The sequence below is a fragment of the Charadrius vociferus genome, unplaced genomic scaffold, assembly GCF_000708025.1.
Source record: "Charadrius vociferus isolate BGI_N301 unplaced genomic scaffold, ASM70802v2 scaffold676, whole genome shotgun sequence".
In the NCBI taxonomy this organism is placed as follows: domain Eukaryota; kingdom Metazoa; phylum Chordata; class Aves; order Charadriiformes; family Charadriidae; genus Charadrius; species Charadrius vociferus.
The window spans coordinates 404,916-422,124 of NW_009648661.1; the positions used below are offsets into that span (position 1 = coordinate 404,916).

The 17,209-nt window shown below is 46.0% G+C and overlaps 1 protein-coding gene across 1 annotated transcript in view; it reads left to right on the forward strand.

Annotated features, from left to right (window-relative positions):
- The first annotated feature begins 6 nt into the window (after positions 1-6).
- SCARB2 (scavenger receptor class B, member 2) overlaps positions 7-17,209 on the forward strand; it is a 22,380-nt gene continuing 5,177 nt past the window's right edge. The window contains exons 1-8 of the mRNA XM_009886480.1: positions 7-143; positions 6,731-6,888; positions 10,749-10,896; positions 12,381-12,569; positions 13,365-13,456; positions 14,182-14,301; positions 15,250-15,428; positions 15,974-16,092. Coding sequence (XP_009884782.1) covers positions 27-143; positions 6,731-6,888; positions 10,749-10,896; positions 12,381-12,569; positions 13,365-13,456; positions 14,182-14,301; positions 15,250-15,428; positions 15,974-16,092 — 1,122 coding nt within the window. The 5' untranslated portion in view covers positions 7-26. The remainder of the gene's footprint in view (positions 144-6,730; positions 6,889-10,748; positions 10,897-12,380; positions 12,570-13,364; positions 13,457-14,181; positions 14,302-15,249; positions 15,429-15,973; positions 16,093-17,209) is intronic.

Consider the following 17,209-nt stretch of genomic DNA (forward strand, 5'->3'; position numbering starts at 1 on the left):
GGTGGTGTCCCTCTTCGGCAGCAGCCATGAAATCGCTTTGCCTCGTCACCGTGGGGGTCTTGGCCATGACGCTGCTCATCGCCAGCATCTCCTTACTGGTGGCACACGTCTTCCAGAGAGTGGTGGACCTGCAGGTGAAGCAGGTGAGAGAGCACGGCCCGATTCCCACCCCAAATCCCTCACGACCGGTTTATGCCCTCTCAAAATAACCCTGGGAGGGAGGGGGCTGGCGGGTGGCGTTGTCTGGCTCCCTGCTTGCCCCAGCTGCGGTTGGGAGAGGGCAGGAGCATCCCTGGGCAGGGAACCCCCCCTGCACTGCACCGCCCGGCTAGGCTGGGGCTCAGGATGGAGCTCAGGCTGCCCTGGGCCTGCGCTGGGTAAAAACGGAGTAAATACGTGTAAAAATCAGTTCTCTTAAGGCAGCTTTACTGGCTGTGGGGCAGCAGCTGTAGCGTGGAGCCCTCTCCGGAGCAGCAGCACAAGAGATGAGCAGGGAACACCTAAAGCACCCCTCCCGTTTTGCCACCCCTGTCATAGATTTCTTGCAGCTTTTCCAGCAGCTTGTTCTGCTGCTCCATTTACTGCTGCCTCTGGAGCGCAGCCAGAGGTGCTGTGGGCTGAAACACGTGGTGGTTTCCCAGTCTGGGTGATGACAGGGAGGCATTTCACCCTGTTGTTAAAGGCTGCTCGTAGCACACTGCGGGGACACCCGTCCTGGGATTGTTATGGATTTAGAGCTCTTCATGCTCTGCCTGAGCTGTTGTTCCTCTCTCATACTGGCTCTTTGCATTTACCCTGTGATCCAGTGAGAAGGGTCAACTGTGTTAGTGTTAGTAACTCCCTTAAAATACCTGTGAAGGATGTAAACGAACAATTATTTACCGATTCGGAGGAATATCATCCTCTCTGTTGTACTGACAGAGAAACCAAGAGCGCTGACAAATGGAGGGATGTGACCAGTGCTATTGTCTAACTGGTGCACAAAGTCCGCTGATCCCCTGCGGTGTCCTAACCAATGTACTGTTCTTTTCTTTGGGGTATTGACAAGCAGCATTTCCTGACATAGAAGCTGTATTGTCTTAACTTAAATCAGTTTGGTTTAGCGAGCGCAATTTTAGGTTGGCAGCCAGCTTAAAGCAGGTTGTGGCACTTTGAAGTGTGCCTGTAAACTTCGGGGCATAGCCAAAAAAAAAAAGGCTACCGTAGGGTAAGCTGTCGTGCAGCCTGCCAGTGTGTCAGCTGCTCTTGAGGAACTGCTCATCCAGCTCCTCCTACAGTGTTTGTTCTCAGGTACGTGCCTCTGCCGTCCCGGAGCGTAACATGAGTAATGGATGGTTTATCCCAAAGTCAGTTGATCGTCAGCCCGTACCTTTTCTAAGCAGTCTGCAAGCCAGGTGTGAAGTGATATGAGTGTTAATGTATGCAAAGTCGTATGCAAACCAAGCCAAATCAGTACAGCGTTGCACAAGCATGTGCAGTTCCACTTCCCAGATCTTAGGTCTCTTTGGGAAGGAGTGTTGTCATCCTCTGCATCACAGCAAAAGTTCTAGTTTCAAGTCTATTTCCCGCTCTTAACAAAAGAGCAGTGGGGTAAAAATGGTTTGGCGGGAGAGTGTAGGACTGTCAGGAATTAGGCATGATCCTCCTTACGCGTATTATCTCTTAGCTACATGCTCCTTACCCTTAATGGTTGATTATGTAAGAGTAAGTTGGGATTCGCTCAGCGGGGCTTTCAGTAATGCAGGATAAAGTTTCCAGAGCTCAGTCTTTTCCTGCTTGCCGCTCTTCAGCTCGTGCTAGCGTACATCTGGATTGCAGCGAATCACGCCTCCCGCTCACTGCGCTAGCCACCGACTCCCTCCTGGCCTTCTCCAGCAGCCACACAGAGAAACTGCACAAGTACACCTTTCTGCCCCAAAGCAGTGTCCTCCCAATCGCTCTGCTGATTCGGCTGCTTTCCACGTGTGCTTTAATCCACATGAGCTTTTTCTCATTTGTGTGTAGTCTACAAAGTTGCTGTCTCTTGTGTAACCACGTGTGCAGCTTAGAAAATCTTGTGCAAACAGACAAATCTCAATTTGCCTTTGAAATGTGGCAAGACGTGAGCTTTTCCAGCTCTCTGCAGTCCAGGACATTGGACATGAAATGTTATCTCTGCGTTCTGGCCCTTCTTAGCCTCCTCAACCTCTCTGTCATCAGAGGAGCTGCAGAAGGGGCGAGAGGTTGCCCTTATGGCAGGTATGAGGGCTTCCCAGCAGTCCCCAAACCGAGCTGACTTGCAGCGAAGAGCTGTCTTTGCAGTCTCAACTAAAGCTGAAATGGAAGAACCGCATTTTGGAGCAGCTGAAGCACCCGTGTGTCCAAACCCAGGACCTGTGAACCACTGAGGGTGGGTCGGCTTTCAGTAGGGGGTTGGTGTGCTGCATCCTTTCAAGCCGGAGGCGGGGTTCTCGGATACAGAGTAGATGTGGGAAGAGTGAGGAATCCAGCCTGGTGTCAGACTTCACATCCCCTTGCAAATCCGCAGGCAGATGTGTAGCGACAAGGAGAGCGGGAGCACCTTTCCTGGAAAGCATTCCAATCTTGTCATCTTCTTCGCTGTCTTATTTGCCCGTCTTACTGGCTTCTTGTGAATTAGAGCGCCATGCCAGATCAGATGTCTGACTTGTCCAATGCCTGTTCGTTGTCAGGGGCTAGCACCTTAAACTCCATCGAATAAGGGAAAAAAAACCCTGTAATGAACAAGAATAAATTAGCTGCCCACAGGAGAAAGGACTTCCTACCTCCTAGCAGTGTTTGCCTTATGCCTGGTGCGGTTTATGAATATAACAACCTTTGATCTGTGCACCTAATTCCAAACTTGGGCAATCAGTCCTTTACCTCAAGTGTTTTCTTACATTGATAATTTTACAAAACATTTAGTCTTCCAACCCCTTGAAATGTCACTGGACTGTTGTTGGCAGCCATCTCTACAGCTGGATTGTCTGGAGTGTTTAGGACCCAAAAGGACAGGGAAGACATTTTTTCCCTTGATTTAGTTTAGATATTGATCTTTTGTTGTTGTTGTTGTTTAATGTGAAGTACTAGAGCTCTCAGCACATGTTAGTGTGGAGGCTTAGATGAAGGATCAGTTGAGGTGCTCCCTTTGAGCAGACCGTTCCCACGGTGCAGCCCGAGAAGTCTGCTCTTGTTGGTCTGAAAGCTTACCCTGGCGCTTGTCTTAAAAGTTGCAGTTAAATTCTGTCATAGGTGAAGGCCTAAAACTATGTCTTGGAATTAGAACATTTTGCAGTTCCAGGGAATAAAAAAGAAATTTAATTTTCTGTGTAGGTTCCAAAAACGTTCAGTATCGTTTCCCACCCCCACTGTCGCTGCCAGTAACAGATACATTCGGGAGGGGAAGCTCCCTTTTTATTTCCTTTGTGTGAAGCGCAATCAAGACAAGGAAACACCAAAGAACGACACAGCTGCAAATTCAGGACTGGCCTGCTAAATAAAGTCTTTGGGAAGGATGCTTTAGTACACTGGAAATGAGTGTGGACTCCACTTGGAAAGGAGAACCCCTGCTGTGCTTCTGTGTGAAGACAGATCTTACCGTCCCGTGGTTTTAGGTTGGGATCTTGCAGTAGGTACACCCTTGTATCTCCCTGAGACAGACTCTCTGAGTCTGAGGCCTCAGGAGCAGTGTTTGACTTGAGGGTTCTGAATACTTTGCGTCTCTTGTTCTTGCGTATCAGTGTAGAAAGAGGAAAGGTCTGATTCTCTGCCCTTGCGCAGTACGGCAGCAATAACTACAGCGGACCTGTATCTTCTACATATTTTAGATTGAAGAGCAGTCCTGTGGTTTAATATCTTGTAGCCAGCCCAACCTAATTGTGAACGCAAGCTCTGACAAAAAAAAAAAGCAATCCCAGTCGTGTAACATCAGGTCCTGCTGGAGGAAAGTCAGCAGAGCTAAACTTGAATGCCGTCAGCTGAGGGACGTGGGCATATGTTTTGCTCAGAAATACATGCTCATATTTTTCTCTCGCGTCCAGGCTGTGTGATATCATGTGATAGACCCAAATATCCCTGGTAACATTTGGTGAAAAAGAGGAGAGAGCTTACCGTAGATTATTATGTGCGAGTTTTGTGGGAGTGTATCTGAATCCAGCTCGGAAGTTTGTGAATCTGGATTTACAACTGGGGCTGTCACTGTCCAGAGCTATAAACAGACAGGCTGTTTCTCTGGGAGATCCAAAGTGTCATGCAGATCCAGGAAAAAAATCACCGGATGACTTTGTTTCACTACCCTTTTGCTCTGTAGCCCATCTCCCAGGGGATCACTTATGATTTCAGCATCTCAAGAGCCTGTATTTAAACCAACCTCCTAGAGGAAATCTCCTTAATTTCCTTCTTATTAATGCTCTTTGCGTGTAATCTGGTGCGTATGTGTAGAGAGAGCGTGGTAGATGCTCCATCGAGTTGGGGAGCTTCTTGTTTTCAGTCTAGCTCAGGAGGGTGGGGACGTGGCCTCCCTGCACATCGTAAATGTGATCCCTCTGTCATAAAGGATAGACTGGAGACGAAAACTGGAATGCATATGAGCAGGGTGCACTTGGTTTTTTAAACATTGCACATGTAGACTGAGTGGTAATCTCTCATTTTAGTTGCCTCAAATAGAGACATTTGAGCAATAGGTGGGTGTCCTGAATACGCTTAGTAGTTGTTAGGGAGCAGTTCGAATTTCTAGATATGGATGGTTAAGGTCAGGATAGGCAATAGTTACTCTGTTTATCCGTGTCAAGCTTGTACTCATGGTGTTACGTGCATGTGAGAGTTGTGAGCTCTGTACAGCGTAGGAAGGGAGCAGACATCAGTAGTTCACTACACCACCACATCTGAAATAATTGACTTTGTAATGTGGTTATATGCATACAGAGAAAAGCTATCACGGTCATCTGTAGGTGTCTTGAATACATTGCTGCCTGGCTCCCAGCCCTTTATGGGGGCATCATGGAAACGGTCTGCCTGATTTGGGGAGATTTTCTGTTCTCATCCTACCAACCAACTTCAGGAGGGCTCTGTCTGAATACAGGGATGAGCCTCCTTTGCACAGATCGCAAGAAAACAGGATCAGAAGCACTGGGCTGTGTAGGAAATGGTACATATGAGGAGCTGGTAGTTCCAAAGAAATGCACAAAGCTGCTGAAGCATGTCTAAAATACATTTTTTTCTTGTAATGTGCATGGAATACGTGGTTTGAAATTCTCAGAGGCAAGCAGTCTGCAACTGCAAAGTGCTACCAGCTGGGTTGGCTTTCATCGCCATTCAGCAATACTGCTGCCTTTCCAGGCTCCTGCCAACAAGTTTTTCTTTGAAACAGTCTTCTCTTTATCTAATCATTCAACATGAAAATCTACATGGAGAGAAAACAGCTCCTTCAGTGGGAAGGCCAAGAATGAGGCCTGAGGCAACCACGGCTGATGAAGCTAAGACCCCAAAAACAGTAACCAAGAGATGGCAGCTGTCCAGTCTGCCCTGCTTTTGAGCTTGCACTTACAATATTTGACTTGTTTTCTCAGAAGAATGAAAAGAGCAAGTGTTGATGAGACCCATTTAATTGCAAATTACTCCCCTCCTCCCCTTCTTCCGCCTACAGGTGATAACGGTTTTCAAAGATGTACTTTTCTTTGTGCTTATTCCTGGAAATTCCATTCTGCAAGCCAAATTTCTCTTTACTACCACAGTACCACTACCAGTGTTAGAACTATTTGAAAGGACTTGATTTTGGTGGTGTTGGCAGGGATGCTTTTATAGTTGGGGTGAATTTTATCTAAAATGAAATGGTAATAAAATGAGGGGTTCAGACCGGTATTACATGTTCCCAGTGGCGCTATGTAGAGGTACCATTGTGACTTTCCTTATAACATGTATGTGCTGGTAAGTAAAGGAAGTACCGATTCGTTACTTAAGTGCTTCTGCCATAAAAACAATGATTTGGAGCTTGTCTTTTGTAGGTCCGTGTTTTATTGGTTACAAAATAGACTGACATTCCATGGGTCTGGAGATGCACGTGCTGTCATTGCTGTAGGAAAGTAATTAAAGAGGGCAAAGAATCTTTGCCCTGTTCAGAAACCTCAGAAGGGCACAAATCTTAGTATGTCTCCATGAAAGTAATCTCTGTCACTTGCAGGTTTTCCTCAGGGGGCACCGAGAAACAGAGACTCATTGCTTTGGCGACAGAATCTCACAGCTCTACTGGAATCTGACAGGCAAAAAAATCATAAACACAAGGAATCTTTTCTGGCCTTGTTCCTCCTAAGAGGTCTCTCTTAGGACCTCTTGGCCTCCCGCTGTTGAGTTCAACTTTTATCTCTAACGTGGGCACGTTTCGTGGTATCTTACACCAGGTTAGGTTTTTTGCTGATGCAGGAAATGCAACGGGATCGCTGTTTAGTTGCTGATACGTCTTCATTGTGAAAAATGTCAGGCAGAAGTGTTTGTGGGAAGAAGTGGAACAACAAACCCAACAAACCTATGCGCCTGGCCTGTGAGCCATTGTAGCGTGTGTCTGATCTTGATGGTTATTGAGATGCTTCAAAGTAAAACACACCTATAAACATTTGTAGAATTGGCGTCTCGAATCCTACTGCCTGTGCTTGTTCTGAGGGCATAGAATTCCTCTCTTTCCTATAAATATCATACAGCGTCTATCATTAACAGCTAATCTGTCTTTCTCTCGTTTCAGGGAACAGTATTGAAAAACGGCACGGAAACATTTGAAGCCTGGGAGGATCCTCCTCCACCGGTCTACATGCAGTTCTACTTTTTCAATGTGACGAATCCTTTAGAAGTGCTTCAAGGCGATACTCCTCTTGTAGAGGAAATAGGGCCGTACACCTACCGGTAGGATCATTTCACTATTTTCACATTTCTCTAAAGCTGTTGTGTGTGAGGAAGCTAAAAAGGGGGATCCGGAACGCTTGGGATCTCATTCTAGGAGAAAATCTAGCTGTTAATGTGTGAGTAAAAGGGACCGCGGTCATACACCACCCAGACAGGACAACTAGACCGAGGATTGGAGGAGCAGCGATCAGTTTCAGATGAAGCCAGTGAATTCTATCAGATTTTGGGCAAGATTTTGCTTGTGTGCTGCCGTTCCTCAGCTGCTGAACACGGAGGAAGTTGTTCGCATCCTGGCCTGCTGTCTTACGAGAGAAAAACCAGTGACTGTTTGCATGATGTTTGAGAGTCTGCGGAGAGGAGTGTTGCATAAAAGCGTGATTCACGTGTTCACACAGAAATTAGTTCCTAGTGTAAGCTGCAAAATTTACGTCGGTAAAAACGTGGCCAGAAGACCAGTTAGAGAGTGGTACTACAGGGATCTTCCTCAGCCAACCCTCACTATAAAACCTGCTTAGATTCAGACATATCTACCCTTTTTACAGACAGCCCAGCTTACTAACGCTGTGTGCAGTGTTGGAGCTTGTCCAGCCTCTTGAACTCTCCTTCTGCGTGGTACGGCTACACACCGAACAGTCTCAGTCGGCTGCACGTGGAGAGATTTTAAAGTCATCTTACAAATGAGTTTTCCTTTAGAGCTTCATTCTGCTCTGCTGTATGCAGCAGTGCAAACCAGGAGCAGTCCTGTGGCAGGAGGCGTCACAGTCTTTGAAGTCATGGAGGTATGAGAACCAGGGCAGAGAGATTGATTTCTCATTGTCAGTCTCACTTCTGGTCACACACTCTCATTCAGACCGGGCACCGGCTCAGTGCCAGGAGTGGTCTTTATCTAAGCTGCAAAACGATCAGAATCCAGTTGTTAGTATTTGAAAAAAAATATTGTAGAATAAAAGGGAGAGCCTTTGTGGCAGCCTTGGTCTCTGCTGTGTCTCGCCTTTCTGTTTCTTTCCTCCCACGCCTCAGCTTTGCTTCACTCTCTGCCATAAATCCTTTCCTGTCTCCTCTGTATTTCAGTCCTGTGCCTGTTTAGCCTTGGCAAACTACATGTGGTATTTTGGCAAAATACCTTCTCTTAGATAAACCAGTAGAGCTGGAGAAAAGATGCGTAAGCTTTCAAGTTCCCAGCGTCCCTTCAGGTCTCTGCAGTATAATGCTGATAATTAGTCAGCAGTGCATACTGTCTGTCGGGAAGATAGATAGGGCCAGCTCTAGATGTAATAGAGCTACATGAAACCACACAGGCCCATGCTCTTCTGCACCTGGGGACTCAGTCCCCTTCGCTAGCTTCTTTTTTTCTCTTTCTTAGCCCCGAGTGTCTTCTGGGTGTCACGCACAGCCCGGTTTGTGATCCATGAGAGCACAGTGGGATGGAGAGGGCTGGTGGTGTAGCTGGCTGGGTCGGTCTGTGCCCGAGGGGAGGCCCAGCCTGAGCTGCTGGTTTTGTGTTTTGGTGGGAGAGCCTTCCCCGGCAACGCGCGCCACGGGCTGGCTGTGAGCGGGTCGGCCGACGCAGGCTCTCCCTCCGTTGTTTATTGCTGTGCGAGGGAGGGAGGCTGTGCGTTCCAGCGCTGCCTGTTTCAGTTGCTTCTGGCTTGTTTGGTTAGCCTGATTTTGACATGTCTGAACAGGATTCGATTGTGCTGCGCTCCGTCTGATAGAAGGAAGACGAAAGTTAGGAAGTGGAGTGCTCTTTTCCCATAGATTCTTTAATCCTTGCCTAGCTGTCGCTGCCGACGGTACCAGACTGTCTGCGGTGGGTGGGGGAAGAGAGGAGGCGTGTGGGAGGAGAGGGAGAAGGGAGGGATGTTGCAGACATACTGTGTGCTCGAGCCAGAGAATAAATGCCAAGTTTGCCTCACAGGCCCCACGTAGCAAAGCATTAAAGACTCATTTAGGTTTAGCATGTGGCAGAACACCTAAAGTGCACACAAAGCGCACGGCTCAGTGTTTTTATATCGGAGAGAAAGGCTGGAAGAGAATTGGCCCAGACAAGGAGAGGAAGAAAACCTAATGAGTGACAGAGAGGAGGTGGGACGGCTAAATACAATCTCTTCCTGCATATTCTTCCTGCAATTCATAGTTTTAACCAACAGACATTGTAAACCCAGTTAGCACAGAGGTAGATTCTGTAACAGAAATGTAGTAGTCCTTGTGTTTTCAAATCCTGCCAGTTGAATTTGCAGCATATGAAATAATAAATGATAAAGTGCAAGCTGCTTAGCTGCCCAAGCCTGCTGGGTCCCAAAGAACGCTTGAATATTGTCTGGTCTTGCACACATTTACAGCTTTATGTCTGTAACATCTGAGATCCTCCTACTCGTATCCCTAATCAGGGAGTATTATTTTCTTCTCCAGCCAAACCTGAGAGGCTTCTCAGTTTAACTCTGGCCTATTTTAGGGAAGGCACTTCACAACTGTCCGTTTCCATCCCCTCAGTTCAAGCCCTAGGCTGTAAAGTAGATGGCTGTCCAAGAAGCTTTTGCCAAATCAAGCTGCAAGTGTTGCCAGACGGAAATGTTCCTAGGTGGTAGGGATGCTGAAGAGTGGTAGATACGCTGGTTGTGTAAGGAAGATGGGCAACGGTTGGTTTCTAACAAGAATAGTTTCATGGGCCTTTCCAGTTTGCTTTAAATTTGAAAGACTGAACCAGAGTAATACAGCCTGTCATGAAGCTGCATTGCTGGAGCTAGTGCAGCCAGGATAGGATTTAGGATCTGAAATGAATGAAGAACTTCATGGCACAGGGTCCTGCAGAATAATTCACCTTCACGTCTTGGGACTTAAAATTTACACAGGAAGCAAAGCCATGTAAAAGTCAACAAACTCTTAGGTGAACGTAGACTTGTGACATACAGCGCGTTTCACTTAATGAGCACACCAAAAAGATCGCGCCATGAGCAGACAACCTGCCATTCCCCTGTTCGGGTTTGCTGAAGACACGTCTATAGCTCCTTTTTAGCTCGAGCCAGCCCGTTCTGCAGAACTGTATGGTTCTTCTTTGTAAAATGGCAGTGGCAGTGGATTGAATTATGGTTATGACATGTGTTTCAGGGTAATTAAGATCTGACTTCCTCGTCAGGCCAGCAGGTACCATTTGATGTTACTTGCCAATTGCACTTGTTTGTCAGCAATCCTGAGTTTCGTGCTGCTCGTCTGAGTGCTTAGACAGTAACACAAGCAACGTCCCAGGCCATAAGCACTTCACAGCAAAAATTCAGTTGAATTTCTGTCGTGTCCAGGATTCCTGCCTGAGAATTAAAGGAGAAGAGCTAAAATGAGGCTTGTTCTTTGGTTGTGTCACGTGTAAGCCCCAAAGTCCTAGTGCAAAGTACTTTGAAGCCAGGAGAAAGATTCTGGTAGGTTCTTAGGTCAGGTTAACGAGACTTGCGTGAAGCCTACATCTTGTTCTGCCTGGGAGTGAATTTTGCCTGCAGCAAAGAGGCAAAAGTTTTGTTTTCAAATTGTACTTCAACAGCAGTCCCGTATATAGAGCCTCTAAAACCTTCTGCTCTGTCTGAAACTGTTCTCTTTCCTTGGCGGTTTTTAAAGACGAGGCAAAAATATAAAGTGCAATTAACATGTGGGGTGGCATTTTTGGAAGCACCCTGTGAGGTCTGATTACCGTGCCACAGAGGGGAGTTGTGTCACTGACAGCAGCAGTAGCAAAAATGAATCTACTCCTAATGAACTGAAAATCCCACCCTTTATGTGCTTAAAGCCGCAGAAGAGCCATAAGTTAATTGCAATTAATGTTACGTGTACTTGTTTAACTTAATTAGAGAACAAACTCTCTTGTTTTTCAGAGAATACAGGCCAAGAGTGCATGTTCAGTTTTTGGACAACGGTACCAAAGTATCCGCTCTGAATCCAAAGACGTATGTATTTGAACCTCAGAAGTCAGTTGGAGACCCTGAAGTGGACCTGATTAGAACAGTCAATATTCCTGCAGTGGTGAGTTCTCTTTTATTTCTGCTTGGAAATCGTCCTAACGCACTTTTTAACTAGCAGCTCGTTGCTTCATACTGTCTCTCCCCTTGTGGTAGATAAAAGCGATTGAAGAACGAGAGAGGCAGCTTTATGTCTGAGGCAGATACTGCATTCAGGTTTGGTTTGGACTGTCATGGGGTTTTTTGTATTATGTTCCTCCCTCGCCATACGCCTCTGTAGTGTTGGTGCCTCACCCGTGCGCTGAGAGCTGACACGCTTCAGAGAGGAGAGAAATCAGGCTTGGGGGGCTTTCGTGAGTAAGTGAAATTAGGGAATTAGCGACATCATATGCATAGGAGGAGCTCTGACTTTGGAATGGGAAAGTTTGGGATGCTTGGGGTTGTTTTGTGGAAATTGCAAAAGTTGCTTCCAAGTCTGCATCTCAAACTGAAAAAGAAAAAAATATAGCGGAGGAGTTTCAGATACAGCTGAATGAAAAGGTGCCCTCAGAATAAAATTAAATTTAAAAGGTGCACCCCCAAACTGTGTTAGGTGAAACTGCTCTGCACAGAAAGTCTCATTTTGGTGATCAGAGGCAGTCCATTGTGTTTGGTCTCATACAGGGATCGTATGAGAACAAGCAGGTGTAAAGCTGTCATACCTTGCAAAGGAAATTAGACTGCACTAAAATACTTGCTGGTTGTGTAACTAAGCCTTTCCTCCCCGTACTAGCTTGACTTCAACTGCAGGGAACAATAATTTCTATTTTTCCCCCAGCATTTCCAAAAATGTCTTGTCTGATTTTGTGAATGAATACGTAAATGCAGTGTATATAGTAGTAGATAGGACTCAACTCACAAAAAGTCGCAAACAGTACAGTCACTGCATTTACAATTCCTCCCAGGCATTTGAGTGGTGGTAAGTATTATCTCTTGTTCAGATTTTTGGCTGTGCTGTATTGTAACAGGCAGTACTAGAACTACAGGTTGGTTCACCCAAGGAACGTTCCCTTCTTTTGTTTTTGCTTCTTTAAAGACATTGTAAAATCACTTGTCAGCTAGGAATGAAGTGAATTTTGGTATTGTTTGCATTTTGGAGAAGTGGCTGTCTTTTAAAAAATGGTTTTCAAAAATGTAAACCATAACTTCTTAAGGGTGAAATTCAAAGCACATCTCCAGCTGTAATGTACTTGTGAAATTCAGGCTGTTTAGAAAGCGGTTTTGCGCATTTCGCTTAAAATCCATCTTAAGACTGTGGCAGTTAATGGCATGGAACCGAGCTGGTTGTGTGCCAGCGCCCGGATGAATGGGAATCTGCAAGAGCACATCCCTGGGGGAGAAAAGCTGAAGAACTTGTTAGCACATTGCTTGCCGCAAGTGGAAATAATGAAACTGAAAACACAGTTGAATCGTGTGCAATGCTGAAATGTGTCTGTGTTTGTATGCAGCTGGTAGTATTTATTCTACAGTAAATCTGACCGTTCCTCCCTTATTCCAATCCCCTGGCAGACTGCGATGGAGTGGACCAGGTCAACCCCTCTTCAGTTTGCCACGGAGGTGCTGCTGCTTCTGTACCAAGAATCCCTGTTTACAGTTCACACCGTTCATGAATTGCTGTGGGGCTACAAAGACAGGCTCCTGTCAACCATTCATCTTTTGCATCCTGAGATCGATCCAGTATTTGGTTTCTTTAATAAGGTAACTGGTGCGCAAGACTTTCCGATGCTTTGGATGGGGAATGATGTCATTGCTGCAGAGTTTGGACTGTCATTGCCAGCCAGTTGAGAAGGCTGTGCCTGGGCTGAGGCCGGGAGGTGGGCTGCAGGGATGGCAAAAGGATGTTCCCTCTCCAGTCGGGCTGTGTTTAGGCACTGGCTCGTAGCACAGCTGTGAGTGTTTTATCTGACTTCCCTTTATCAGGTACGGATAAGCGTTCCAAGGGTGGATGTAAACCACTCTGCTGTTGGCTGTGCTCACTTGAATAACATGGGCTTTGTGCAAACTACTAGAAAAATTCCTGACCGATTTTCTTCGTGATTGATTGACCCTGCATGTTATTTCTGTGCTGGAGCCGTTACTGGCTTTCATAGTGTTTTTTGGTTGCACGTCATTTTGGGCTGTGGGGACTCCTTGTGTCTTGGAGATCATCTGCAGCGCTCAGGTTATTTTCGATACATTTATTATTTTTTTTTTGCTAAGGGCTGTTTCTTCATTGGCAAATTTCAAAGGAGAAAAAAAGGCTAATCTAATGTTATATTTCCTTCACTTGCGATGTGTAAGAATCTAGCCCAGTCACTTCCACCTCATTCATATTCAGGGTGGGGTTTAATGAATTGCAGTTATCTTAGGGGAAGTCCATAGGGTGGATCCTAGGTCCTATCCTAGGGTGGATTTGAAGCGATGACAGCTTAAACTCCTGCCACCCTGTTGGAGTTACCAGCCAGGTGTTACGGAATGAGCAGAGTGATTAAAAATTCATGTGTCTCTTTGCAGATGAATGGAACCGATGATGGAGAATATGTTTTCCTAAGTGGGGAAACCAACTACCTTAACTTCTCAAGAATTGTGGAATGGAAAGGAAAAGAGTAAGTTTTTCAGTGTGTTGTGGCCTCTGTCAAAATCTGCCCGTTTCCACATTTTGGATGAACGTAAGCATCGTTTACCAAAAAAAAAGGGTCCTTTTTTTCTGCAGATGGTGATAGCTCATAGCAGCTGTAGCTTCAGACCAGCCCCCCGGTATTTTGGCATGTGTCATATAACTGTGAAGGGAAGACAGCCCCGGCCCTTAGAGAGCAGACTACTTCGAATACTCACCTCTGAGCCTCTGACTGCCCCTTGGCAGAGGTGACCCTCTCTCCACTCCCTCCTCTAGGACACCCATCCCAGCCACCAGTGGGGACAGTATTCCCACAACTACACAGGCAGCGTTCCCAGCCACCGCGCTTGCTTACTGCTCTGTTCCCAGAGCCAGCTGGTGCCTGGGTATCTAACACCTCCTCGGTGGGCAGCGTGTGTTACAAAAAACCCAAAGATGAACTACCTAAAGCATCCCTCTCCCATTAAACATCTGCCAACAATTGCATATATGGGAGGAACTCTTGCAGACATATTCTTGCTCACCTGGCGCCAGTTTAAAGAGACTATAGATGCAATTTAAACCCATTTTAATCCCCTTTTTTGTTAGCGGAGCTGAGGCAGAGGATTTAGCACTGTACAAGTCTGATTCTCGTTTGCTTAGACCATGAGCTGTCATCGCCTGACCACCGCTCAAAGATCTTTTAACCCTTTCTCTCTGCTTCGTTTTCTTCAGATCATTGAGCTGGTGGACAACAGAGGCATGTAACATGATCAACGGAACAGATGGGACATCCTTTCACCCACTGATTAGCAAAGATGAGAACATTTATATCTTTTCTTCTGATTTCTGCAGGTAAGGAGAAGAAAATGTCACACAGACTTTAAAGCAGAGCATTTACATCCGTTCTTCTTGAGGTTTCATGTTTAGGGTGGTGTTTTTCCTCCCATGATTTTATTTAACAGTACAAGTGTTCTGCATTTATTCATGGTATGAAGGATGAGAGAGTTACACCAAAAAAACCCCAATTTGCATGAAGTTAAGGATGTGCTATTTCAAAATAAAGATAAAGGTAAAATTTGGAAGATGACGGGAAAGACAGACTGGACTGCCTTGCAAGGCTAGTAATGAGGGGAATGGAAGGATTTATGTGAACCTCACTGTATGTGAAGCTTCTTTCCTCCCAGGTCTTTCTCTGTGCCCTGCTTTTTAGAGAACTCAGATTGCCCTCTTCAGAGGTTCATGACTTGACATAATGCTGTTTGAAATGCAACAGGATGCGGAAAATCTTGGTGTTCCCTTCCTTATGTTCCACCCTGTCTTCTCCTTTGCCGGTTTCCCTATCTGTGAAGAACAAAACCTATCCAAAATTCCCTATTTAAATCGATGCAAATGTGTGTTACACTAAATTCAGGTCTTGCTGAAGTTCTGTCTTCCATGACTGTGTTCCTTTCCTTGTCCCTCTCAGCAGCATGTACCAGCATTGTCTCACACAACACGCAAAAGCAACGTGGGGACCAGAGTGAGACCCTGAAATGCTGCAGGCAGGCATCAGTGTCCCTGCAGCAGCACAGTTGGCACAGGATCATCTATTTTGTGCAGCAGCAGAACGACGAGATGTGTATTTGCTGATCAAAGGCCTATTAAATTTAATACAGAAGATCGTTGGGATGGGCTTAAACCAAACCTCTAGCTTACTGTAGATTTAGGTTGGTACACAGGCATCAGCAAAGAGACATCTGCAGCAGGTGTCAGTGTGTGCTCAAGACTAACAAATTTGGGTCTGGCTTCTTGTCCTTGCAGATCTCTTTACCTGGTGTACGACAGCTCAGGAACTGTTGCAGACATCCCAACCTACCGCTTTGTGCCCTCTGCTATGGTATTTGCCAACACAACGGTTAACCCAGACAATGCTGGATTCTGCGTGCCGCCAGGAAACTGCCCCGGCACCGGTGTCCTCAACGTCAGCATCTGCAAGCAAGGTATGCTGCCAGGCGGTGGAAGCAGACTGGAAGGACATCAGGGGAATATACTTCTCCTTTTCATCTGAAATATATGAGGACAGTTTGGTGAGGCCTGTAGGGTTATGAGTGTGCTCAGCCACCAACAAGTGATTGTTTGGTTGTAAAATGCAGTAGTGATGTGAGGGGCTGTTCCTGTCAGATGCTGCCTGCTCCAGCAGTGATTAAAATCAAGGAATCAGAAGGAAGTACCAGGATTCATACTGTACAGCTTGGGCATTTATCCTCTGCTCTTATCCAGGTAGCTGTCACATCTTAGTAGTTGAATGAAAACAGTGCAGAAGACAAGCCTGCAGGCTTGAGACATGAAGCCGTGCTGATGCTGCACAAGGGAAAATTTGGCTTGTTCTGAAGACAGGGAGTCAGTGTTGGTTCTGTAGCTCCGGAATGGACTTTTCCTTTCACTGTAAATGGTAGAGTGGGAAGAGTTTTGAGGTCCTCAAAGATTTCCTCAAATCTTGCTCTGCCTTTTTTAGGTGGTGACTTTCTATGTTTTCACATTCCAGGTGCTCCAATATTTCTATCAGCTCCACATTTTTACCAAGCAGATCAAAAGTTTGTAGAGGACGTAGAGGGCATGCATCCAAAAAAGGAATATCATGAGACGTTTCTGGACATCAATCCTGTAAGTGCAGCCTTTTTTAAAGGGTTATGTAGGTGAATCCAAGCACGTGGGTTTAGGTCACCTTCTTGGATGGTGTGTATCGACATACTTCCGTTGACCCCAAGGAAGCTGTAGTAGTTTATGTGGAACTGATCTATTTGTATTTGCTTGTCTAGAGCAAACTTTGCTGGGTAGTGAGAATTAAAATACTTTTCCCATTGTACCTTTGCAATCAGAGATGCCATCAGACTGGTAATGATGAGATGAAGGGGTCAAAATATTTCTCAGAAGCAGGTGAGGCTGCCTTTCCCGTTCACCCTGCCGTCCCAACCGTCTGAGTATTATCTTGACTGTGTTTTCCCCAAGTTGAAGGAGCTAAGTATGTGGACCAAGGGAGCAAATCAATAAAGATTCAGGGGATGCGGGACTCAGGTAGCATGGAGTCACGAGAGGAGAGTTACAGAAGCATGGTGATCATGTTTTTCATGGGATTTTACAGAGCTGTTGGTATTCTCACTGTGAAATGTCAGAAATGAAGGGAGTTTGCAACTGCTGGTCTGTGGTTTTACACTTGTGGTATAACCCCAGTAGGCAGCTGAGCACCACACAGCTGCTCGCTCACTCCCTGCCAAGCAGGATGGGGGAGATAATCAGAAGGGTAAAAGTGAGAAAACTCAGGTTGAGATAAAGAGGCTTCAATAAGTAAAAAAGAAAGAAAAGAAAAGAGAAAAAAAAAAGACAAACAAACCAAGAAAAACAAGTGATGCCAAAAAATCCCAGTTGGTCACCACCAGCCAGTCCTCGAGGAACAGCAGCCCTGGCAAACTTCGCTCCCAGTTTTTCATTGCTGAGCATGATGTCATATGGTAGGGGATATCCCTTTGGCCGGTTTGGGTTTGGGTCAGCTGTCCTGGCTGTGTCCCCTCCCAGCTTCTTGCCCACCCCCGGCCTACTAACTGGCAGGGCTTAGGGCTGTGCAAGCGCTGTTCACCAATAACTAAAACATCTGTGTGTTATCAACACTGTTATCACAATTCCAAAACATAGCCCGATACCAGCTACTATGAAGAAAAATAATTCTATCCCAGCTAAAACCAGAACAACACTGATCTCTACAACCACACACAGGAATGTAGGT